Source organism: Dermacentor andersoni, chromosome 1 (genome assembly GCF_023375885.2).
Source record: "Dermacentor andersoni chromosome 1, qqDerAnde1_hic_scaffold, whole genome shotgun sequence".
NCBI classification, from domain to species: Eukaryota; Metazoa; Arthropoda; class Arachnida; order Ixodida; family Ixodidae; genus Dermacentor; species Dermacentor andersoni.
In genome coordinates, this window is record NC_092814.1 from 232,453,703 (window position 1) to 232,479,440 (window position 25,738).

At 43.2% G+C, this 25,738-nt stretch overlaps 1 protein-coding gene across 2 annotated transcripts in view; it reads left to right on the top strand.

Moving 5' to 3' along the window:
• The window catches only part of LOC126548501 (uncharacterized), a 74,080-nt gene that overhangs the window by 42,890 nt on the left and 5,452 nt on the right, over window positions 1-25,738 (top strand). For both annotated transcript variants that reach the window (XM_055063437.2, XM_050196713.3), the window contains exons 7-8: window positions 1,376-1,423; window positions 22,699-22,760. In XM_055063437.2, the coding sequence (XP_054919412.1) occupies window positions 1,376-1,423; window positions 22,699-22,760 (110 nt within the window). The remainder of the gene's footprint in view (window positions 1-1,375; window positions 1,424-22,698; window positions 22,761-25,738) is intronic.

Below are 25,738 nucleotides of genomic sequence, written 5' to 3' on the forward strand. Positions count from 1 at the left end.
TTGTGTTCCATTTGCACTCATGGGAATATAGTTTCAGTACCACTAATCTGCACCTTCCGTAGAGACTGCTGCATGCTGCTTGAGTCGTGTCTTCTTTCTTTCCTTCTCTTGCTCTCTAACTGCAATTGTGCCAACATTGATATAGAATACAAACAAAATAGCTTAGAGAAGCCACAGCCAACAAGTGGTGTGAGCAATTACTTAACAGAAAGGGTGTAGTAGGAGCCAGAGCCCACAGTGAGGAAGCAATAATGGCATGGAAATCTGTTGAGAGGGGAGCATGTAGTATGGCTATGTGATTATTTTCTATCTTGTGCTGAAAGAACCTCTTCAAAAGGCTTCATTTTTAACACTAGGGCTGTATCATCTGCCACAGGTACATCTTGATGAAATTTACATGATCAAAGTACAAACTTGCATCCTGCGTTTACTCAAGGGGGTGGTTTAGCAGCTTTGGTGCTGCCCTGCAAAGCACATGGTCGGGGGATAAAATCCCGGCCACGGCAGCTGCATTTTGATGGGGGCGGAATGCAAAAACACCTGTGTACCGTGCATTGGGTGCACATTAAAGAACTCCAGGTGGTCAAAATTAATCCTGAGTATTCCACTATAGTTGCCTCATAATCAGTTTATGGTTCAGCATGTAATGTTTAATTTTTATAAAAGTCCTGCATTTGCTGGCTCGTTTTACTACCACTGGTTATGTTGCATGTTTAGGCCATGGATCAACTGAGCTTTGTTGTATTTCAAAAATATCCTGTGGACAGGTATCTTTGTGCACAAAATGGTCCACAGTTGGAAACAGCTATACGTATTCAAGCCAATATAACGTAACAAAAAGAGTAGTTGACAAGCCTTTATGCCTATTCTATCCTGAGCATCTAATCAATGCTGAAATACTAGTAGTTAGGTGTTTGATCTATTAGTGCGGACTCTCTTGCACATCTTTATTCCATTTTACTTTGGATTCATCCTCACCATGAGTCTGAAGTTGATAGCTTACAAGTATCAGCAACCGAAAGTATGAACCGAAAGTAAGGCTTAAAACCTGTGTCATTAAAATGTACACAAAAAATAGAGGCAGAAAAAGCAATTCGTGTGAAGCTCATCTGGTATGTGGCCAGCTGATGCAAAAATTCTGGTTGTTAAGCCGTTGTGCTAATCTTTATTGTCTATACGTTTCAATAAGCTGGAGGAACAAAACCACCACAAATAAAGGCAATGATTTGACTTCATGATAGGGGAAGCATAAAAGAAAAGGGACGTACTAGGAATGGAGAGGACACAGTGCTGACTTTCAATAAAGCATTAATTGCATGACAATATGTACACGGAGGATTTTTCACTGATTGATTACTTTTGAAATTTCTTTTAGATTGATGATGTCCAGCTGTACACCAATGAGCTCTTCGAATTGGAAAAGGTGAGACAATGTACAAAAATTCATACTTGCATTGGCAAAAATGTACATGCAGTGTTTTCACCCTTTTCCGAGAAAGCACCTTCAGTTGCTTTTGCTCCAAGAAGCAAGCTGAAAGCTTCCAAACCTCTCAAATGAAGTAATTCCAGAATACTACATAATCGGAGAAAAGAGAGAAATCTTGTGCGTGCAGTTGTGAATTGGTACCGTTAAGTTCAGACACACATGGCAGTGTTACGTACGCCTCTTTCCCAATCATCTGGGGAAGCCAGGTGGCGTGAGAAAAATTTTTGCTCTCCAGCCTTCACTAAAATGGTAAATTTCTGCCCTTGCTCTCCCTACTGTTCATAAACGACTTTTATGATTAAAAAAGAAAAGGCGTATTGATGATTCTTACGCACAAAGTTTTTTACTGGCTTTAGCAGTATGACTTTAATTTTGTTAAAGGGCCCCCAAAGCACCCTTGACATTTTGAACACATCTTAAATTAAACACGTGCATTATATACTGAATGTCATGACTGTCATCTTTCACAGACATGGCAACGCTACGTGCCCCGTGGAAGCCACAAATTCATAAAACAATCGCATGCTCACCAGGGTAAAAGCTGTCGATTGGTTAATCTACAAGGGACATTGGTTCCAATCTGTATGCTAGCATTCCTTTTCCATGATATTGCACGCCTCTTCATTGTGATCTTGCTTGCCTGACATTCAAAATAAACTAATTTCACGTCATGTACTGTGTTTTGCCCTGTGTGTGGGGCAGCAACTATGTGTAGCCAGAAAGCATGGAGTCATGGTAACCAGAAGTAGATGGTGTTTGCAAGCAAGAAAAGAGCGCCATGACGTTCGGTATTAACTTGGTGTTCACGTGTCTTCTAGAGAAGTACTGTGAGAAGGAGAGTACCCACGGAAAAGGTAATGAAGGCGAGTGAGCAGTTACTTGCTTACATTCGAGGTCTCGTCATAAATTTTGGTTATAAACTAGAATTTCTTAGATGCCACTCAAGGACAACTCCACCACAAGATTCCTTGAAAGGGAATAGCGGAGATAGAAGCAAATTAAATGTTGTAAGTCAATGGTGCGAAAAGGTGCCTGCAGCGGAGGCTCTCTGCCATCACTTCCACCAGTTCCTGCAGGCAACATGCCTCCCCTGCCTTCTCCCATATCAGAGATAAGGGCTTATGTGACATTTGCATGACTACCTCCATTTTTCTGCCCCCTCCCACTAGACCTTTCTTCTTTCAGCATGTGCGTGTGTTTGTTTTTTATTTCTGCACAGCATATCTACAAGGCAGCTTTACGTGCTCTGTATTTCACAGGTACCCATGAGTTCGTGTTGCTTCTTGTTATTTGTGTGCTGCATGTAGTACACATGTGATGCAAAGGTGACAGCCTGTGATATCATCTCTGCTGGTGGAGAAAGGGGCTCCTTCTGCAATAAGGGCAAATGTTTTCTTGTCTTAATTTTCAGCTGTTTTCTCAGTGCACATCAATGTAATACTTTGCAGACACAATCATCCTGTTGTCTGCCCACTGCACTTCTTTTTGCAATGCCCAAACATGGTGAGGGGCTCTTTAAATCAGCTAAAAAAAGATGCACATGCAGTTTTGCTAAAGAACATGTTTTCTTTTCTGTTGTCTTTTTTTTTCTACCGTGTTGTAAGTTGCGGAGATGGGCTTTTGCAAATCTTACAAGCAAAGGCTCTCAAAAGGCCAATCAGTCTGCGTGGCCACTGTGTTATGGTGACTGGATAGTGGTTCTTTGAACTTGAGAAGTCATAGAAACAAATGGTCTATGTTCAACTCGTAGCATGCATGTAGAAAATCCACTGCAGTAAGAAAAGCACTCGGTGGTTCAGACTGTTCAGAACTCAGGTGTGAGAGGGTGCCCCAAGGGCAATCGCAAGTCAATCGGGACAAATCCTAGAGATCTATGCTTGCACATGTGACTCCACTCTTGGAATCAAAAGCTTGGTTGGTGTAGGAAACTAGCTCTAGCATGCAATGTTCCTGCCCAAGTGACCATTTCCCTGAGATAGAGCTTGACAAATGGCTGTCAACATGTATGAGCTGGGGTAATGTGTGAAAGGTTGCATTGATCCTCACAAAGTATTGTAATGGGCTTGCTGCCATGAGTATTTTAGGAAAGCCATCAATGTTCCCAGTTTAAGCATCAGCCTCTTTATCATCAGTCACCTTCCACTGGCCACTTTGCACAGGTGTCCTTATACCTTTCATGGGGGTATTTCTGTAAGTGTTCAGCTAGTTTACTTTCCGTTTCGGCTGCTGCTGATTGACTGGAGCTGAAGCAGCAAGAAGGAAACTGGCTGTGGGTGACTGTTTCTTTCTCACTGGTACCTCAGCCCAGCCAATCAGCACTTCAGCAGCAGATGAAATGGACATGTACATAAGGTGAACACTTACAGAATACTTTATTTGATGGGACAAGGCCTCCTGGCTACATTGAGGCAGGCCAGTCGTGATGAGGAGTCAAATGGTCAATGTGGACAACTTCATGCCGGAGTATGTCTGGATGCTTCGTACTGAACAGCACACTGTATAAATATGCGTCATAGTGTGTAGGGTCCTACCCACACATTAGAAGTGCTCGGGCAAATTAGTGATATTGCTGCCGCTGAGCGCATAGGCAACCACTGTAACTGTGCAACCTTTCTATGCAGTTAGGGTTACTAGACTCTTGCAGATGGCTGCCAAAAACCAAGACATGAAACAGCCATATACAGTTATGCCACTGGGTGCACAAATTTAACAAAGCTGAGGAAGCTCATGCTTTTTGTCTGTACTCCTGTCATCCGTACATGTATAGATGCAAATAAACTTGAATTGAATTGAAAGACTCAGTTTAAGCTTTCAACTAAGCCATTTGACTGAGGGTGTAGTGTTGTGAGATGTTTACCAAGTGCTAACTGTTTCACACATTTTCTGGAAGAGGTCAGACTCAAATGTGACTCCGTGGACATTTATTTCCAAAAGGGGTACCATAGTACGCATTCTCTGTGAGGCAACTATAGCTGCCATAAATGGCACACTGAAAAAACCTCTGGCCATTTGGTAAAGTAGTCTAGTACAACCACAAAACATTTGTTCCTGCTTCGTAAGTCAATACCAATACTCTTAAAAAACTGCACCAGACATGTACTTCTTTGTGCAGCTCTTCAAAATTTTCAGCTTGCAGGCTGATGAGAAAAGCAACTGTGTGCTAGGAAAAGATCTATCATTTGGCTCACATTGGTGGTCTTGCAAAACCAGCTAGTCCTACATGACTCATATACATTGGAGGCTGAACTGGCTGATGAGAAAGCCTCCCAAGCCAGGTGGGATTCAGCCTCTAACATACAGCCAGGTAGTCTGATACAACTACAAGGTACAGTTGAACGCCTTTTACAATGAACTCCTCTACAGCAATATGACCTGTATAACGAAGGATTGATTATGTCCCGGTCAAATTTTTATGTTTGTGTATTTTGAGCACCTCTACAACGAATTTGCCTGTGCACTGAAGGAATTTAGATGTCCTTAATCGCTGATTCGTTGCTTTACAACGAATGCCATGTAGGGATGCCAGCACTGCCCTCTGCAAATGTCGCCAAGGTATGCTCTGTGCGAGAGCTAATGGCAGTGCTAGCAATGCGCTTGTTGAATATGCTGATATAGGTAGTAGTCCTGCTGCACTACTCCAGAAATCGCTCAACTTGTGTGTTACTTGTAATGTAGCTATGGGTACAATGGATGACGAATACCTCGCAGTTGATGACGACTTGATGATGTAGTCGTAACTGACGACCGAGAACATCTTAAAATCCATCTAAGGCAGAAAGGACGCAAATGTCAACAAAGGCAACAGTGTTAAAAATTCTGTAAACAAGGCAAGAATTTTGAAAGCGCGAGACGCAATAGCTGCATTCCATGATCTACAGCATTGCTTTCCTTAGCTCTTGCATTTCGCCACGGAGCACACTGTGTACCTCTGTGCAATAACATTGACTGCAGTCACATATTCTGTCAGACAAAGCTTACAGAGAATAGTTAGCTACCTACTTCGATAAGTTTCTCTTGAATTCATATTAAAGACAGGCCAACCGAACTCCAGTTGACATCTATGTAAAGCGAAGCATTCTTGGTGTGACTGGCTCATGAACCACTTGCATCTGTATATGAAGTGTGGTTTTTGAGGTATAAATATTAGTATTAAAGAGCAGCATGTTATATGGAGAAATGATTCTATTTGCCGTGAGTTATAGACAGGCTGGATATTATACACATATTTTCATGCAGTACGTCATATTGTTCAGGTTTTCAGAAGTGAGCCATAGTGTCGTGTAGCACTCGTGGTGTTTCTGATATGTCAGTTTTTTCTAGTACAGCTGGGATCTAAACGCACCAAGCGTCTCAACACGCTGACTAGCCTGTGAGAAAGGGTGTTCTATGCCGCTTGTCTACGCATGCATCAGTGCCGTAATAGTTTCGATATCAGGCTTGTGTGCCAAAGGTCCTCTGTTCGAATTCTGCTGTAGGCCAGTTTTACTATTATTTATAACACCATACTTTGTTGAACATGATGACTTTGCAGTCACAAAACTGTTTGAAACCAAAAGGATGGATTTTAGGCAAATCCATGTACTAACCATAATTTCCATGCTGGCTGAATCACCTGGCTTCTAGCTCCTGTGGACACTAGCACGACATTTTCCTCTCGCAATTATTGTATGAAACTCTATGCTTCAAATGGTAAACTCGTAAACTACTTGTTCACTGCACTATTCTTGGATGACGCCACCATTCCGTCTAATGTGTTTGGCATGAGAGACCAGATACATAAGAAAAAGCGCCTCAAACTCGGCAAGAAAGCTTTAAAAAAGGTTTGCTTTTGTTCGACATGCTTATCCGATGTTGGACACATATGTTTATCCGATGCTTAACAAGGGACGTCTGACCAAGCGGTTGATTGTCAGTGTCAAATATGTCGCGGTAGGAAAGCAAAAGGCGATAGAGGGCGACTGCTTGGTCAGGTGCGAGGTCCGGAGCGACCATGGGACCTAATGGGCCGTCGAGGTTCAAGGTATCCTGTGGGCAATCGGGAGGATCTGGAGGCACGTCGGCTGCAAAAGCAGTGACGTGGTCGTCTGTCACTGACCTGAGCGTGGCCACCGCTATGCCTTCAGGTAACACTTGCTTCGTCAAGCCAAAATTGATAACGGGGAAACACATCCTATTAGCGGCAAGGGTTACGACGGAGTGTGGCACAGAAATGTCGCACGCCAGGAGGACATTGCGAATAGGTGCGACGACATGGTCTCCATCAGGCACGGTTGCCGTTGAGGCCAATTCGATGAAGGTTAGGGCTTTTGAAGGTAAGCAAACAAACACCGTAGTGCAGAGGGTGTTCGGTTGTTCGGGGTGAATGTCTGAAAGAAGAGGAAGCTCTAGGCACAGCGTACCGGTGGCACAATCTATGAGGGCAGAATGCATCGTCAGAAAGTCTAGCCTGAAGATTAGGTTATCAGGGCAACTGGTCAGCACGGTGAACAGGATGAACATTGTGGTAGGCGCCGCAGGTCTAGGTGGCGACGACGTGGTTCCATCGGAAGCCATGGCTGAGAAGACGATGGTGCGGCCGTTTTGGAGCTTCGTGGCAAGGATGGGGAACGTTCCACCTCCACCACAATGTTACGTGAAGGACGAGTCAATAAGACGAGCAACTATTTACAGGTTATATTTACAACAGTGGTTGCAGCGCTGACCGGTTAGATTCACAGCGCGAGCCCAGTTTGTTCTTCCTCCTCTTTTCTCAAGTGATGGCGCCCACGCGCCTTGTTCAAACAAGCAAATACCACACGCGTGTAGCAAAATCAGCAAAATGTACGAACCACCAGTACAATACACAAAGGCATAGTGATTGAGGAACAAATACCAACATTGGTGCAAAATATTGATACTATATTCATGCACATACCTATAATATGCACATACCAATAGTACGCACAAAAGCTTAGATGTATTAACTCTTTCATTACTGGGCCTGTAGAAATCAATAGGATCAAGTCTTTCTACATGTTATTAAACATTTGTGTTAGAATTTTTCCACTGGCAACACCATTCACCGTCTGAAATGATGACTGAACTTTAACTATTGGTCAGATTTGACAATTTTTGGCAGGTTGTGAAGTCCGGAAAAATAAAACTGACTGGAGGTATCATTGAAATTAGCCTCTAATGTTCCCAGTGCTTCCCAAGTAAAGCAACACAAAATTTGCTCTTCGGTCACCTCTACAATCTCATGTTTAAATGACTGCAGCAGTGAAGGCAAAGAAGCTTCTGTCGGGCTGTTGAATTTTCCGATCCGATGGCTAGGCCGTTTTAACTGTCTTAAACAACGGTAGATGCTCCTGAGTACGTGCTATTTTGATAATTATGATAATGAATAATATCAAGTGCAATATTATTGTGGCGCCCCCCCCCCCCCCCCCCCCCCCTTGGGTTTCTTTCATCCATCAGCGCTACCATGGCGAATGTGCAAAATATAACGAGCAATCCTACCCATCGTGTGAAGTTTTCACACATACAGGAGCAGGCAGTTGATTTCAGACCGACTTTCGACCAAAGTTTGACTAGCAGTCTAATTTCTTACATTTTAAACACTCCCTGTGTTAGTGCTCTTATTCATTACTGTATAATGTTGTGCAACATTGCATGTTACTGTACAGTACTGTACAGGAACTGAACAATGCACGTGGAGGCTGCAGTTCCAGTTAAAGATGCACTGAACCAGCTTGCTTGCACAGAAAAGCTGATTGAACATAATAATCAAGTATGAGGAGGCTTCTGCGTGCTCCCTGACCTGACAATTATTGCTTCGCGATCCTAAAAGATGCAGTAAAAAACGAACCAGGTGCTAGTTGCAATGAGTAAGAACAAATGCTCCCTGCAGGGTAGGAACTTACCGTTTTCACATTTGCGCAGCTACTGCTTTCTCGCATAGCATAGACATCACTATGGCTAGTATTGATGCCAATAAATCTGCATAATGTTTTGTTTTGCATGGTCTGACTTACAGAAGTTCGGAACTAGGACCCAGCCGCATACTTTGTATATTCAAGTTTCTTTTTATTCTCAGTACTTCTACTAAAATAGCAAATTATTATTTTTGTTCATGTTTTTTGACTCTTTTTTGAAGTTTCACATACGAATCCTCTACCACAGTCAGAGCAATTACTGCTTTACACCCACTCGAAGCACCATTGGTCAGGCTATAATTTTATGTATCACTGTAAATGGTGCGACTGCTAATTCTTGAAATAAAACGTTGGAACATGAAGGCATTGAAAGTAAGCACATTTCTAGCAGTAAGGAAAGAATTAAAAGAAAGCTAGCTCAAGGCCAACTGCATGTAAAGTGCCAAAATGCTTTTATGAGACAGGTACTGGACGAATTTGAATTAAATTTGCATTTAGGAGAGAAAGTTAGCATTTTGGTGACTGTAGGAAGCAGAAATTCAATTTATGGTTAGAAATTTTTTTAAAGGAATTCCCAAAATCAGTAAAGTTTACAATAAAATTGAAGCACAAACTTTACAATTACGTCACTCTGCACCAAAAACAGGTATTGCTGTTCTGTAAACTGCATCTCCTAGAGCATCTGAAGCGGACAAATTTGATATGATACACCTTACATGAAATTTTTACAATACTTATGAGGGCTTTGCAAAAGTCCTACTCGCAAATTTATTACATACTTCAGAGTGGTGTATAATACATGAATTTTGTTTTCTTTAGAGGCATTAAGTGCAATTCACAGCATTGCGAAATTGTTTTTTATTGCTGGGTTACAGAGTTGTAAACGTAACACTGGAGTTTTTCTCACTTTGGCAATTTTCAACTATTTCTGTTACAAGATTGATGGCCTATATCAAAAATCAGCTTCCTGCAGTCACTAGAATAAATTTTTATTTTAATGCGACAAACCTCGTCAAATTGAGTGCTGTAATTGGCGAGAAAAATTTCTCCTTTCCCATGTGTTTGCAAGAGTGAGTGAAAATTATCTACACTTATCGTTCTACAATTTATTTTTCCACAAAGATAGCAGGGCTCCAATGTGTACATAATTTTTCTACATTGTCATCCCTCTTTTCAATGCATTTGGTACAGCAGTCTACAAGATTGCATATTCCTTCGACAGAGAAGGTTTTTAGTTGGTTGTGAAGCCACTTTTTCACTGCTTCTGGCAAGTCGTAAGTTTGTGGAAAATTGAGGACCTCGTAAAGCATCCTTAGGCAACCAAAACAGATTAGTCTCCTCATGGATGATTTGGTGGGCAGAACCATGACTGATGTTCAGAAAAGATGCTATCTTATAGACGCTAACTTGCCTATTCGCTAGAGCCATCTCTCGTGCTTGCTGAATCTTGTCATCCATAGTGGAGGTTGCCAGTATCCAGCTCCCTCTTCATGCCTCACACTCATCTGGACAAATTTAAACTTCCCAGTCGACAAAAAAAAAATCTTTTACCTGATAAAGCACTGTCTCCATAATGTCTACGTGGAAATTCAGCCCCTTTCTCATGCTTCAACCAGAGAAATCAGATCACGGCTCATTGTTCTTCCTTGGTACAAACTTGCAGAAGAGCGATCATCTCTTGCAACAGGGAAAAGAAAAAATGGAGAAATTAATATTAAATTTTCATAGCATTATCTTAACATTATAATAAGCAAGGGCAGAAGGCAGTGTGCACAATATAAGGAGAGTTATAGTGAAAGTGTGTATTATCATCTTTTATTGTGATAGCAATTATATGGACACTCCAGGCCCATTTTATCTGCTGTCCGCGTCAGTGTCACCGAATGTTCCATATAATCATAACATCGCGGCCACGTGCCGCATGCTGTGGGTACGAGTGTGAGCCGAGGAGGATGGGGGCTCGATCCCTCACGCTCAGGGGGAAAGACGGGCAGGAAGTGCGCTATTTTCCATCGCGTGGGATACAGCAGGGGGAAAGGGGGAGACATTCTATTCCGGCAGCGACTGCATAAGGCATGGCTGCATGGGTCCTGTCTTGAAAGCCATCTGTGGTAGGTACAGAGTCTAGGCACACTGAGGGCTTAGGGCGTTGTGTGCGCTGTGTTCTCACCACTTAGTTTGTGTTGAAGTGAGAGGCAGCACAAAGGGCAATTCGTTCACTGCTGCTGCCACTCTTCCTCATGCCAGCATTTTGACAGCGAGCATCCACGGTTATGGAGCGAGATGTATCCATTTCGCCTTTGTGCAAGTAACACCATGCTTGTTAATTTAGTTAGTAAACGAATGTTTATACAGCCAATAAAACTGCTATTTTTACTTCGTATAGCTGTCTAATAATTTGATTGATGTTGTGCCTTTTGGGTGAAACTGCAGCATTTTTTTTACTTTCCCACGTAGATAGGAGTGCCCGAGCTAAAGCTTCCTCTTTAAGTTTATGCTGGTTCATGGGCTATAACCTATTCTCTACACTACAATTCCACAGGGTCCATTTTGCGGGACTTGTTGCAGCTTGGCCTCCTCCTTAAAGAATTTGTTGAGGGATCAAATACATGAATAATAACTGCATTACCATTGCAGCAAAGATGCTGCAAACGAATTCTTGAACGCTATGCACTGTCAAAACAAGTAAAATATGTATTTTTTCATAACAGAATATACAGTCGAACACTTATAACGATACCGGTTTTAACAATATATGTCAACTTTTGTATGTTTTGCATGGTGAAATAACCTGCTTACTACAATGCCCCGATGCCGCATTATCAGTTATAACAATGAAGTCTGGCTGCTCGGTGTCCGAGCCAAAAGGTAGTGAAATGCGAAAGCCTTGAAAAGAAAACGTGAAATCCGAGCCACTTCACAATGGCCCGCTGCTCGAACGGCTGCCACTTGCTCATTTTCCAGCCTTTTTCACGCACCTCTCTTCCGTCACCCTTCCACCCCTCCGAACACGCCCATATCTCTACGCCGCGCCACCCTCCGAAACATGACTGGACCATGCAAACTGTTGTGCTCGCATCTTATTCGCTGGCACCTCATTCAGCGCAGTTCTGCAAACAGCGTAATCGCCCGCGTTCGTCTTTGTTGGTTGCATCAAAATCGTTCCTGGTCACGTGCTTTCTCGGCCTCTTTTGACTGGCCACCAAAACGGAAGATGACTGACCTGCCCGCTGATAATCGGCAATGCACGACATTGCAGGTGAAAAGAAAGTGCACGGCTATAGGTTTGGAAACCAAGTGCTTCTAACCGATGCGATCATCGCGAACGTGCTTGCATTGGATAGCGACGGCGACGACGGCAGCGATGATGCGGTAGGCCAGGCTGCCTCAATGTTGTCCTCACAGGAGGCCCTGTAGATGATTCAGTCCCTCCGGGGATTCGTTTTCGCGAGAAACCTTCCGCTGCACTACGTGAAGCACCTGTATACCTTGGAGAAGGATGTCGGCAATGCTGACGGACATAGTGTTTTCCTGTGCAATGCAGTGCGACGTACGTGGCAAGACGCTTGTAGCGATCTTGCCTCAGCATTTCTTCTGGATTTCTCAAGCCGACAGGCTGCCGCGGCAACCTCCTTGCATATTTTAAAAGGCCCCTTTTGGGCCCACCATAGCGCTGCCTCGGCAGTACTCTCATATGGCTTGCCACCTGTGACCTCGCTTTGCAGTTATAGCAGTGCAATTCTTTAACGCTGACTGCCGCGGCTTGTTGCACCTGATCAGAGCACCCAGCAAGCAGTTAAACGACTGAGTACAATCAGCAGCAGGATGGAGGAAGGTGGTGGGGAGGGGCACTGGCCACAACAAAGCCACAACAGAGAGCACATATAAAAAGCAGTTCTGTAAAATATGCGAGCGTGAGTCAAATGAAAGTGAGCCAATGCGGATATGACAAACGGGGTGCTTTATTTAAAAGTAGTCTCCATGAGCATTTAGACATTTGTTGCCCGATTCATAAAACTAGTAAAACTTGGGTTGCTGCTTCAAAAATTCTGTAACTGACTTGAACCTTGACTTGAACGTCATCATCTGGCACGAATCTGGTTCCATTGAGCTGTTTTTTCAGATGCCCCAAAATGTGCAAGTCTCAAGGCGACAGGTCTGGGCTGTATGGCTGATGTTGCAGCTTTTCCCACTTGAACGTTGCCAGTTTTGTGTTAACCACATCAGTGATACGGAGACGGGTGTTGCCATGGAGCAAGATTACCTCATTTGACTTTTCCGTGTTTGTTTTTGATTGCGACATGCAGCCGATCCGGTGTTTCACAATATCGGAAAAGATTGATAGTCTCTCTAGATTGAGCAAGTTCACTCAGTAAAGGGCCTCGACGATGGGAAAAAAAAGTCAATGCAGAAATGACGGCCTTTGCTTTCTTTGGGGGTATTGAATTCGAATGTTTCTGCTGTAAGCTTTGCCGTCGTGTTTTAGGCTCATAGTAGTGGAGACATGGTTCGTCCCTGGTCACAATTGTAGACAAGAAGTCGTTGCCCTCATTGTGATACCGGATTAGATGAGTCAAGGCAGCGCCGAATCTCTCAATTTTCTGGCGGTGGTTCAAAATCTTGGGCATCCGTTGCACGCACAAGAGCCGATAACCGAGATGTTCATGAATTATGGTGCGACATGAACTGTGACTGTGGTTCACAAACCCTGCCAATTCATCTACGCTTATCCTCCGATCTTGCCTGATGAGCTCGTCAACCTTTGCAGTTGTTGGGAGTGATTGCACAGCAGCTTTGGCCCAGTCTTGGATCATCGTTGCAACTTTCACGTCTTTCTTTGAACCGTTTGCTCCAACGCTTCACAGTAGTGGCCAATAAAATGCAATGTTCAACGTACACAGCAGCCATATGACGACTAATTTTCAATAAGTCTCCAATAAATCTACGTATCTAAGAAAAAAATCGATGTATGTAATGCGTCAAACAAGCCAAATAAACATGTTGTGCAACCACAGATCACAGCACCCCCTCCCTCCACTCGCACTGATATATTGCGCGCAACAGGAGGTGGTGTGCTTCCTCCCCACTTTTCTCCCTTGTGAACACAAGACTGAGCCACCATCGTCGGCTCACCTATGCCACCCCCCCCTCCCCCCTGCGGTTTCACTCGCACATATAGCATGCGGGGTGCGGTCACGATGTTATCGCCCTTGGACTTTATCCGGAACATCAGGGGAACGGCGATGGCAGGAATGCACCTGGAGTGTTCATATAATTGCTATCGCAACAATCCAGTATCGCAATATCGCAGTATCCGGCAGCTGAAGCATCCCGTGGCCCATTACTTTCTTCAAAGGAAGTAACAAAATCGAACTTTCGCCATGCGTTAATTTGCAGCACCGCAACAATCTTTTTTCTTTTGTGGGGTGGGGGCACGGAAACAAAAACTCAAAGAAAACATGTTGGCCACAATCGAATGCCTACTTTCGGCACGTAATGTGACTACCGAAGGAATATCGAAGAAAACATGAGACGCTTGGTCCACAGAGAACCGTACGCATACTGCTCGGTATCCTACACCGGCAAGACATTTTCCGTAGAGGTTGCTTTCAAGTGAATGCGTTGCAATGCATTGAGTCTCCGCAGTGATGGCGGTGAGCAACAATGCATCTTCTTTTTCTCGTCTGCTAGCCAGAAAGCGTCCAAAACTCTGGCAGGCAAAAATCCACTCGTCCAAAGAAAAACGAACGCACATCGAAGTGCGCCGCGCAGTGGTCGAGGCAACATGAGAAAAGCGCATGTGCTTTGGCTGGCTCCACCAGCCTGCGGGTAGCGAGACCTAAAAAAAAAATTGAAAAGGCTCAATGTGTCCTCACGAGAATATAAGTCAAAGTAGAAAAATGAATAAGAACATTTACTTTTGCTGGCTTTAGTGTCTTGACATGGATGCTATGGTGAAGGTGAAAAAAAAAAAATGTTGATATTCTTTTCTGTGACATGACTGCAAAAATGAACCACCACAACGCTTTGTCTCATCGGAACTCTCTGCGTGCTTTGTCAACTTGTCTGATATTGTGTTGATTTGGCTGTCTAGTTGTATGGTCCAATCTACGACTTTAGAAACGTCAATGCACCTTTGGCGTCAAGTGTTTATAACAATGATAAACCCACAAAGTTCCGGAATTGAAAATCTAAAGCACAACTTTGCAAATGTCAATGCACTTTTCGCATAAAAAGTTAATGAGAACTTTATACCCATGAAGTTTCAGAATTGAAATTCATGCACCCCATAGATTCCGTGACCTCTGAAAGATGCCGTGACGAGCCCGCTTGCCATCAAAACGGCCTTGAAACTTTGTGCTCGGATAGGGCTGCTTGCGTTATGCGACTCCTGGTGCATGGGCTTTGCGGCGAAATCCAGCCTGATATCGCAATGTTGGCGCTGAAATGTCATTTCAAGCGTGAAAAGGACATTCTAGACAAAATCCAGCACGATTTCTGGCGCCGGGGGTTGTTTTGGTTGGCCGTGCATGACAGCATGAAAAAGTTTTTTTTTTGGGAGGGGGCGGCACTGAAGCCCCATAAGCCCCCCCCCCCCCCCCCCCCGGCTACGCCCCTGCTACCAGTGTCATAAGGGCATTGGAAAGTGGCAGTTCAATTTCATTAAATGCTTTTCCTGGCATGATCCACACTGTTTTAACAGTTGTGGGCCAGTGACTGCAAAAATATGAATGTGTGGAACCATCGAGCGCAGTTAAGAGCACAGGGGTTTTATTTGTACATATCGTCACATGATCTATTCCATCGTTTCTAACTCTTCTTCATCTCTTAAGCCGTACCTTACTACTCGCTCATGTCTAAAACCAGTGACGTGCCAGAAGAAAGGTTTGCCACAGATGGCCCCCCTATGGGCAAAAGAGGTGGTCAGGCAGAGGTGTTGATTATGGGAGCCTGTTTAATCCTTGCGATATCAACTGTCTGCACAACCATTATGCAGGATTGTGAAATGGTGTTCAGAACGTTTGATGACGGGGGAAAGGACCGTCATAGCCGTGCTGAAGAGCACGACGAGGCGTCTCAATACGGACAAAAGCGTGAGGATGTTTGCAGGTTTGAGGGTAGGAAAACGTGCTTATTCGTGTGAGCAGAGGTTGGCGATGGACACGAGTTGTGCGTGAAAATGCCTAGACACTGGACAAAAGAAGACTGGTCTGAAACATTCGTTGTAGATATGGGGTTGACTGCGTGGAGACGCCAGTCAGCTTTGAGCAAAGGAATTATGCTGACCTCCGCACCAGTGTCTACCAACAAACGTACTCCTGTGGTTTAGTCAGTTATATGGAAAAGGCGGCTTGACGTATGGCTATGATCGCCCGCTGCTGTTACTGACGACTGGCCTGAGCGTTTCCCGTGTGCCATGAACAGGGTGACGCACATCGCCGAGCCACGGCAAGACAATGTCGGCGGTAGTAGCATAGGCCCTGTGATGAAAAACTGCACTCAGGTAGTTCAAATGGCTGTTGCATAGAAGGCGGCGCGAGAGGCTGAGTTGGTCATTGAAGTTGCAAGTGTTGTGCAATTCCTGACGCAAGTCGGCAAGTTGAGATGCGAGCTCTTTTACTGTTTCCCGAAGGGAATCCACTTCAGGAAGTGGAGAGCTACGGATAGCATTTATGACTGCCGGAGCAACATCCATTATATCGTTTGACAGTTCGGCGAGTTCTGACAAGGGCTTATGCTTAGCTGTGACGAGAGCCATGTGTATGTTAGCTTGAAGGCGTTAAAGCGAAGTCCAAGCGGAGTTTAAACCGATTCAAGCATCTGAAAATGGACTAAGTTGAACCCACTTATGATACTGGTTTTAAAGATATATTGGATGTAACCATGAGCAGCCGATGCACTGTCAACTTTTGTAATATGTTCTATGGTGAAATGAACCGATTATTACGATGCTCCTATGCTGCGTTATTTATTGTAACAATTAAATCTGGCTATTGGGTGTGTGCGCCAAAAGGAAAAAAAAGCAAAATCCAGGAAAAGAAAAGAATGCAAGCCACCATTCACCTTCGCCACACCTATGTTTGTGCAACACACATGCCTGGCACGTAGGCAGGATTTTTTCAGACGTGGCCCAAGCCTCCAGTTGTGCGAACACAGTATTTTCTTCTATATGTGTATGTGTGTAATATATATATATAAAAATAAAGGTCAGTCCATTCATCAAAACTGTTGAACATATAAACCTAAGATTACTGTAAAATTGTGCTTCTCATCGTTGTAATCACACACATGCACTATTCTTTAATTTATTACAAAAACGTTACACGTGCAGACTTTAGAAAAGATTAATCAGTATGAAGCCAGCATGATGATTCCACTATGCCAAGCTCTCTCCTACATATGCGATTTTAACAGTATGACTGTAATATAACACTGCCTTTAATACAATTCCTTTTCCTTTTAAAAGATGTTTTGTCCTGGGTTCGAATATTTGCTTCACACCATGTTTTTCATATGCTAGGGCTTCTTTGTAAATATGGAGACTTCAATTATGGCTGGCACCCGGTGAATGGATATGAGATCCAGCCGATTAAGTTGCTCTTCAGCAGTCTTGTTCTGCAAATGACACTTCAGTATCGACTGTTGTCAATAATTTGAGAATTGTGTGAACTTTTGGGAGCAGGTCTCTGTCATATTCAACTAGAGCGTCTCTTGTGTAGCATATGAGGCCTTCTCCTTGCATGGCCGGCCATTTTGCCTTCCAGATCTTCCACTAGCATTGTAGCATAGGAATGTGCCATTCTCATGTTTTCGTTGTAAAATTCAAAGGCAGGCTTAAGGTTAACCTTTGCAACGTATCTTGGTAGCACAAATTGCAAGCTGTGTATAGTGTTGTTGTCGTCCAGTGTCCAGCGGTTTTCAAAAGTGTGCTTGAGAAAGGTCCCCAGATCGCTGATATAGAAAATTTATGAAGCTCACCTGTAGTGCTCCTCTACAGAATTTCAAGAATAACTAACCCACTGCAGTAGAAACTCGTTAATACATTCCGACGTTCCCATTCTCGGCATCGAGAACACAAAAATGGCCCAATAGTTACGCTAACTTTTTACTGATTCATACGTTCCTGGAAAACACTATCTTTCGGCACCAATGTTCAGTACGCCGCCAAACTGTGATTGTATGATACGTTTGCCGGCGCTAGATCCCATGTAAACAAAAAAAAAAATATGCGAGGCGCACACAGTCTAGAACAGTATATAGGTGGCCACCGTGGCATCTTCACCGTAATACTTGCCCCCCCCCCCATGTCTCGCATGAAAACGCCGGCGCGCACTCAGTTTCTCATTTCGGTACCAGCAAATCTCCAGGGTCGTAGCTTGCGGCATCCACTGCTATCGCCGCCCATCCTATTGCGATAAGCATCTTTGCCTATCTGTTTCACAGTGCATGCTGCCATCGGAAGCGTAGCACACGCTTTTAATAGTTGATCACCAAAACTCAACGCCGTTCCCTGCTACAGACTGCAATCGTAAGCGTTTTCTGGCTGCTAGATTCCATGTGAACAAAAGGCACAAGGTGTGCGCGGTCAGGAACAGTATATGGCCGCCCTTCTCACGTGAAAACGACGGTGCGCAGTTTCTTATTCCGGTACCAGCAAATCCCTGCCCAGGTTGTCGCACGCCGCATTCACAGCTATCGCCGCCAAACCTATTGCAATAAGCATAGTCATCTATTCTGTTTTACAGGATGTTGTGCATAGTGCCATTGGTAGCATACTGCATGCTTTTAGTAGGCGATGATCCAAACGCTCCGCCATGCTCTGCTGCAGGCAACGCGATGTGGGCATCACGTTTACGTTTCGCTTCGGCGACATCCGGGGTCGCCCACCAGCTCGATTTTGTCTCGGTTTCCCGTCGCCCTCTTAAAGCACCGTGCAATAGGAAAGCAACAAAATGCGTCTCGGGCTGCAGGAACACCACCAGCTCGATGCGTGTCAGGGTCTCCTGCCACAACGATCCGCGCGACGCTTCGCATGACATAAGATGTCAACAATGGTTGAGTCTGTCAAATTTTGTAGTTACTTCAGATCGTAGGTTTTCCCGGTTAGTACTTTTTTTCTTGCGGTTTTTTTTTCCAAAACGTATGAACGAGGTTCTATTTGTATTTAGCAGTAGGAGGCTCTACTGTATTTATCTTTGCTGACTGTGCACTCATGGCACTTTCCACTTCACTCAGAACTCTCGTTCTGTGTGGGTCCAAAACAAAATTCTTTGCAAGGCTGACACTAGACTCTCTTGCCCGAGTCGCAGCGACGACTTTAGCGTTAATATTTATGCCTTCCTATGACAATATGTTGGGGAAATTACTTTCTTTGCACATGAGCAGGTGTATCTCTTGCGGGAGAGAAATGGGCACATCACTGCGTGTACATACTTGTATTCCTCTTTCACTTGTGAAAATTGGCTAAGTTTCCCTTGTGGGGGGACCCAAGCCACCCGGAGCACTCCCTTTGAATATGTGCTTGCACCCCACATAGCACGCCTTCATCGCATCACCCTAATCATCGCCAGCTTCACATGCCTCTCCCCCGTCTTCCTTCCACCCCTCCAAGGTCGGCGCAGTCGACTCGTGTATCCTGTATCAGAGGGGTGGAAGGGAAACGGGACAGAGTCGCACGAAGCTGATGCAACAAAGGCATCCGAGGTGTGCTGTATAAAGGCAGGTGTGGAGAAGGTGTGTAGCATGCATACAGGTGCAGCTGCTCGCGCTTACTTCTATTATTACTTTTTATTTTACTTTATTTGGCACATACACCCAGTAGCCAGATTTAATTGTTATAGCCAGTAATGTGGCATGGGAAAATTGTAGTAAGTGGTTTATTTTATCATAGAACACAACACAAATGTTCAGTGCCATGGCTGCTCATTGTTGCATCCAAGTATTGTTAAAACCAATAATACATTGGCAGTATAGTTTCACATTTGAACTCTGCTGTTGCTGTCAGTTGAAGCTCATGCCTGGTTCATTAATGTGTTCCTGAGCATTCCAACGGAAATGGCATGTGCCAAGCACAGGAACTATTGTGCCAGACAGAGAAAGTGGGACAGCACTACATTTTGCTAGTCGCTTCTATGTTGGTAATTCTCACAGCGGCTGCGAAAGTGTGTACGTCCCATGCAAAGACATTATATATATTGAAAAATTTGAACTACAGCAGCGTGCAATGGTGAGCTAGTTCTGTGCCGAGTTTTCTGCCTTTTTCTATCTCCCATCACAATGCTCTTTTTTGTCGTGAATAAAATAAAGTATGCTATTTTATAGAACATCTTAAAGAGCTCCCCACCAGGCCCCATTGCAAGTTTTGGTTATACACTGGAAGTTGTAAAGTGCCATCTTGGGATTGTTTTGCCGTAAAGAGTTTTTTCAAGTCTGTTCATTATTGGAGGAGGTAGAAGAATTTAAATTGTTTCGATACCATGCTGCCAGGAGGCAGCATGCTTTGAACAGTCAGCAAACACAAACTTTGAACAGACTAGCAAACACAAGCGACATTCGTCCCCTGTCTTCTCCCCAGACCTGTACAAATTACAGAAAAAGGTAGCTGATTAGTTTCTTCATTTAAAAATGTGATTGATTACAGACCAATTACTGCCCCAGGAAGGTAATTGAGCAATTACTAAAAAAGTAATCGATCATTTTTATGTTACTTTCCCACTGACTTTTAATATTGCACAGATACACTAAATAGAGCATACAGGCTGGCCTGCCTCTTTCAACGAATCCTCTCGCACATTGTTTAACTTTGCTAACAATTGCTTTTCAACATTTTCGGCAGTCATCTTTTCTTGCTTTCTTCTGAGAATCGCAGCACAATACTGAAACAGCTCTAAAAAGTGAAGTCCAAACTAACTGAACATGAGCATTCTGATGTGGTGGCGCTCGTGCCGCATAGAAGCTCAAAAACGTTGCAAGATGTAGAAAGCAGTGCTGACAATACAGGCCACATGACCTGCCTTTAAGATGAGGAATCAAACATTGAGTGCTGAGTTTGCCTTCCGAACATGTGAATTCATAAGGCTGCTGTATTAGGATGGCTAGAATAGCTGCGTGACACGACTGCGGGCGTTCTGCCGAATTCAAATGCTCAAGCTTCACCTGTTTCAGTTTTGTAGCATCAATATAAAGTAGCCGGTTACATGTCATTGGTTATTGAGCAAGATAAGTGAATTACAGTGAACATTACCGAGTGAGAAAAGCAATTGATCAATTACAAAATGATCAAAAAATGTGATAGATTACATTAATTGCATGTAATTCCTTAAATACCAGTCTGCGTCTCCCATACCAAAGCCAAGCGCCCTTGGTCATGTTCATGTGACAAAACCCGCCTCTCTCCCCCCCTTTTTTTCTGCGTGGCACACTTTCAGGGGCGACATTGCGGGTTTTGCATTGGATAGTTAGCCAAAGTCATGCGACATATTTGTGACATTGTAGGCAGTGCATCTTGCATAGAGGCATTTGTGCATGTGACCTTGACTCTCTCGCTCAAAGCACGGCCCCCTCGAGAGGAAGGGCACACAGCCTTCCGTTTCAAATTTAAATTTGCATCATTTTCGCACCACGCAGCCATTTTTTACTTTGCGGACAGAAGCGCTACTACTTGATCTACACGCTGCACTTATTTGTTTGTAATGCCCAAACATGTTAATAATAAAGCTAACTGAATGAAACTTATGCAGAATGTAGAGTTCAACCTCATTATTTTGAATTTTAGTTTTTCATTATCTTATCTGGTTATCTTCCTGTGATCCTTGAAAGTAAGAAAAGTATTCTCATGTTGCAAGGTTGGGCTTCATGCCAGGCTGAGGAGTGCATTATAAAATAGCATATATTGCTCCTTATGGGCAACTAATTGCAAATAAGCTCAAATTCCCTTTTAGCTTTACTAATCAAAACATTTTGATACCAACTATTTATTGAGAACATCAGTGGGGAGTGGTTTCCTAAAAGCACATGACCAACATTGTTGAAAATTACAATAAGGCCTAAACACTTGCGTTCTACAAATACTCGTGCATGTACATGCCAAATTTGGCTGAAACAGAGTTGCTTTAAGTACCAAAATTTTGGTGCACAATGAATGAAAACAGCGGAAATTGAAGAAACAGAAAAACGAAGTTAAAAGTTGGAAACATGCTTTTACTATTGGAAATAGTCAATTTCCATAAAGTTCGGCCAAAATGCAGACAGTCTTTGCAGAAAAAAGTTAAACTTCAAGATCCTCCTGCTGTGTAGGTGGTACCCTCGGAAGCCTTGCGAGCTTCCTCCTCCAGGCAGGCTTTCTTTGCTGCACTGCAATGACGAGATTTAGCATCAGTTGTGTGTTTTTCAGACATTCTTCTGATTCTTCTCTGGTCTGTCTGGTTGCTCAGGCTGAATAAACTCCAGCGTTCGAAGGACGTCAATCTCCTGTAGAACCTCCCCGAAGCCTTTGTTGAACCACAGTATGGCTATAGAAGTGGCCATCACAACAATGTGTGGATTCGGTTAAGCACTGGAGAAAATGGGAGAGTGAGCTGGTGCCAGCTTAGTCAGGGCTACTAATTGCTTGTTCTTGCACCATGAAAGCTCATCATTTGGGCAAAACTAATGATTGTGACCTTCATCTGTCGAGAATTAATGGAAAAGTAAGGCCCCTACAGCTACCATGCCTCAAAGAATAATTGTTCGCAGTCTTCTGGATGGAGAAACACCCTTTGTACACATGGAAATAGAATACTGAAGTGTAATTTTGCAAACGAAATATAAAATTTTTTTAAAGATATTTTTCTACCCACATGTTCCCTTAATTAAGGGCATGAGGATCACAATGCCATCACAGATTTCATTACATCAATATTCCTTAGATAGGACTGCTATTCTGATTTGAAACTTTGCAAAAGATCATATTTATAAGCTTTAGTGCACTTTAGACACACCTACAGCCTGGCTTGACATGATGTGTAACAAACTTCTGTTCTATCACTAATAAAAATTTATAGGAAAACATGAAATTGATGGCTCAGTGGTGAGATGTGGGCTGGTTGTATGTTTGTTTACTTCAAATGGCAAGAAAGAAGAGCATGCTTTTCTTATCATTAGACCTCTTTCAAGGCTTGGAAAGCTGCCTCAAGACACATCTGTACCAATCCAGTACTGCTCAGGTCAACTATTCTGAAAGCACCTTACATGAGCTGGCTGTGTGTGGTTGCCAGAGCAACATTCATCTCATGCTTTACTTTCATTTTATACATGCAGGAAGTGCGGAGAATGAACGCTTTGTCCAAGCAACTTTACAACATTGGCCTTGAAGTGCAAAAGTAAGTCCTTTTATCCTTCTAAAAGTTCCTATTTATGAGTGATTAAAATGAGCAAATGGAAGTAAATCCTGATGCCACATATAAAAATATAGTTCATAGGTGCTGCCATCTTGATGTGTAATGCAAACATTTTCTCAATTTTGTGCTTGGTGAATTGAATTTAATGTGCTTGTGAAATGTCAAACACTGGCTGCAAAACCACTTTGTGCAAATACCAGCCACAATACAGTGCATTGGCCAATAGAGTTCTGAAATGCCTGCATTAACATCAGCCCATGGTGGTGACACTTAGAGCTCCTTCACTGCCCTCTGGCTCCCTCCCCTCCCCCCCTTCTTTTTTCAACTTGCTTCGTGTATTTGCAATGTTTGGCACACTGCAGTGCCAAACAGTCAAGCCTTATAAACTAATGGATATTAAAAAAATTTTGTTGCCTCTTGAAATTTCAATAGAAGCGCTAACATGTATAATCTCATTTTCATGACGCAGGCATTTACTATAAATGCATATAATTAACATTTTAGTTCATAATGATGGTTTACTGATCATATCATGCTGATTAAGCCAAAATCTGGCAGCATGCAATGCTACTACTAACTTCGAGGTGTCTAGTGACCTGGAAAAGAACTGGAATTGCCTGCGATTTTTTTCTTTTTTTTAGTGAATAAAGTCATGGAAAATGACTTGCTAAACTGTCAAGTTGCAAGTTCATGTAGGTTGGTCCCCTGCAAAGTTACTAGGCTGCTTGCAGCACTGCAAGTCAGCCTTCCTGCACAATTGTTTTCAGTCACCTTAATAAAGAAATAGATTTGTAAATTACGTGCAGCACTGGCTTCTGGCCCAATTCAAGTGCATGCTTAGCTCCTGCATGCACTTGCGAGACAGCATGACCTTCTAGTGCAGTTCAGTTGTTTATACGGAGGGCTTGCTGTATGTGAAACATCTTGTATTTTGCATTGAAGGATATTGATAGTTACAAGGGTGTGTGTGTGTGTGTGTGTGTGTGTGTGTGTGTGTGTGTGTGTGTGTGTGTGTGTGTGTATATAATGAGTTGATGCTACAAATGGCTGCATTGTAGCCCAACAGAAACAAGCAATTATTGCAAACAGCATTTGTTAGTACAGAAAGTTCAGTGGGTTGTGTGTCATACACATGGGGCAACAACATGCGGTGACTGTAGATTAACCCTTTAACAGCCAATCCTGAGCTGTGCTTGTCATGGAGGTTTTGCTACTGTCGCCAATGACGAGTCGCACTCATTCAGCCCGATATTGCGCAGCTCTTACTGCCAAAGATTATTTGCAGTTGGTAGTTGGCTTTGGCTTCAATTTTTAACATTAGAGTGTGGTAGAAGTCTGGAAAAAACAGGTATTCAGTTATGAAGAACCAAGTAATATATTTTCAGAAACAAAATAACAGAAAAGTAATAACTACTTAAAGAAATTCAGGAAACCTGGCATGTTTTTCGGTAAATATTTTGGGGGGTAAAAGGCTGGACATACCTCGAAAATGCTGCACCAACGCATTTTGTTACACTATTAAAACGCAGTTGTACTAAAATGTCCTCATCGGCTACTATAGTGCAGCTATGCAGCTTAAACCAAATCTGCCGCAATGAAGTAAGCTTCACTGAAAAGTACCATTGAAAAAGGTCCATTCTCATGAAGAAATGCCTACAGCATAAATTTCAACTCAAAAGTGTATAGGGTGTAGTTGGAACACGCAACAGGAAGAACTGCAAGGCAGTACGATGAAAGCCACATGCCCAGCATTCTTGCAGCACTTTTGTATAGGAAAACACACCGTCAACACATCAATTGCTCACTGGACTAAGGTGTGTATTGCAGTGAAGGTGTACTGCAGATCAAGGACTACTGGGTGGAGCAGCAACCCAACTTTTTTTTTAAATTTTCTTCTGTAATAAATACCTTGACTAAAATCACTTAAGGTGGAAGGCCACACACACAAAAAAAAATTTTAACTCTGAAGCCAGTATTGAAATAACTTTTTTCTTGACTAAAGTGTCTTATTTAACTTACCTAAATATTTAAAGTGCAACAAATAGTTCATTTTATTTTTTGGCCAATAATTCTCATAAAATGTGTTAAAAGTGCTAGTTGTACCAGAAATTATAAGTAACTAATGAAGTGATGAGTTGAATAAAGCTTTGGTATTTATGTAGCTAAGTGTGGGACTTATACAATGAACTAGGATAAATGTAATGTGATAAATATTAAAGGGACACTAAAGGTTAATATTAAGTCAACGTGGACTGTTGAAATACCATCCCAGAAACCTCAAAACGCTTGTTTCATGCAAAGAAGCCGACAGCAGCGCGAAAGCGAAACTATGGTGGCTAGCGGAAGGGAAAGCTCGCGACGATAAGCTGGTTCTTTATTTTATGACGCCAACTTTGACGCTCGTTGCAATGGATGACCCTGACAATGACACGTTGGTTCGCGATGCTGGGCTCGACTTCAGCGGTTTAAGCACTGATGAACGTGACCTGCTGCTGAGGGCTTGCGCTGCCGGCGTCGTTGCATACTATATACTACGACGGCAACTGTATGTCATGGCTGTACATATTCGCACATTTGTAGCTTTTCCTTCCTGAAAATCAAATGCCGCACTCACGGCCTCATCTTCGACCTGCAGTTGGTCTTGTGCTTCAGAGAATGCAGGCAAAATTGTCGGAACAGCGCTACGGGAACACATTGCTTTAAAAGGCACTCCACACGACTTCAATAAGTCGGCGTTGAACTCGTAACCCTCTGGACAAAAGTGCAGCGAGCACTCTATGCGATTTTTCGGCTCTTTGCCAATGTGCTGTAGCAGAGGTACGGCACTTAACCACTTTGAACGGAAAGGTTCACTCATTGGCACACAGCGCGCGTGGTGCAGAGTCGAGCGAAAACGAAACATTTTGACCACCCATACTACTGAAGGGTAATGTCAAAATGTTATTTTTTCTTAGAATCGA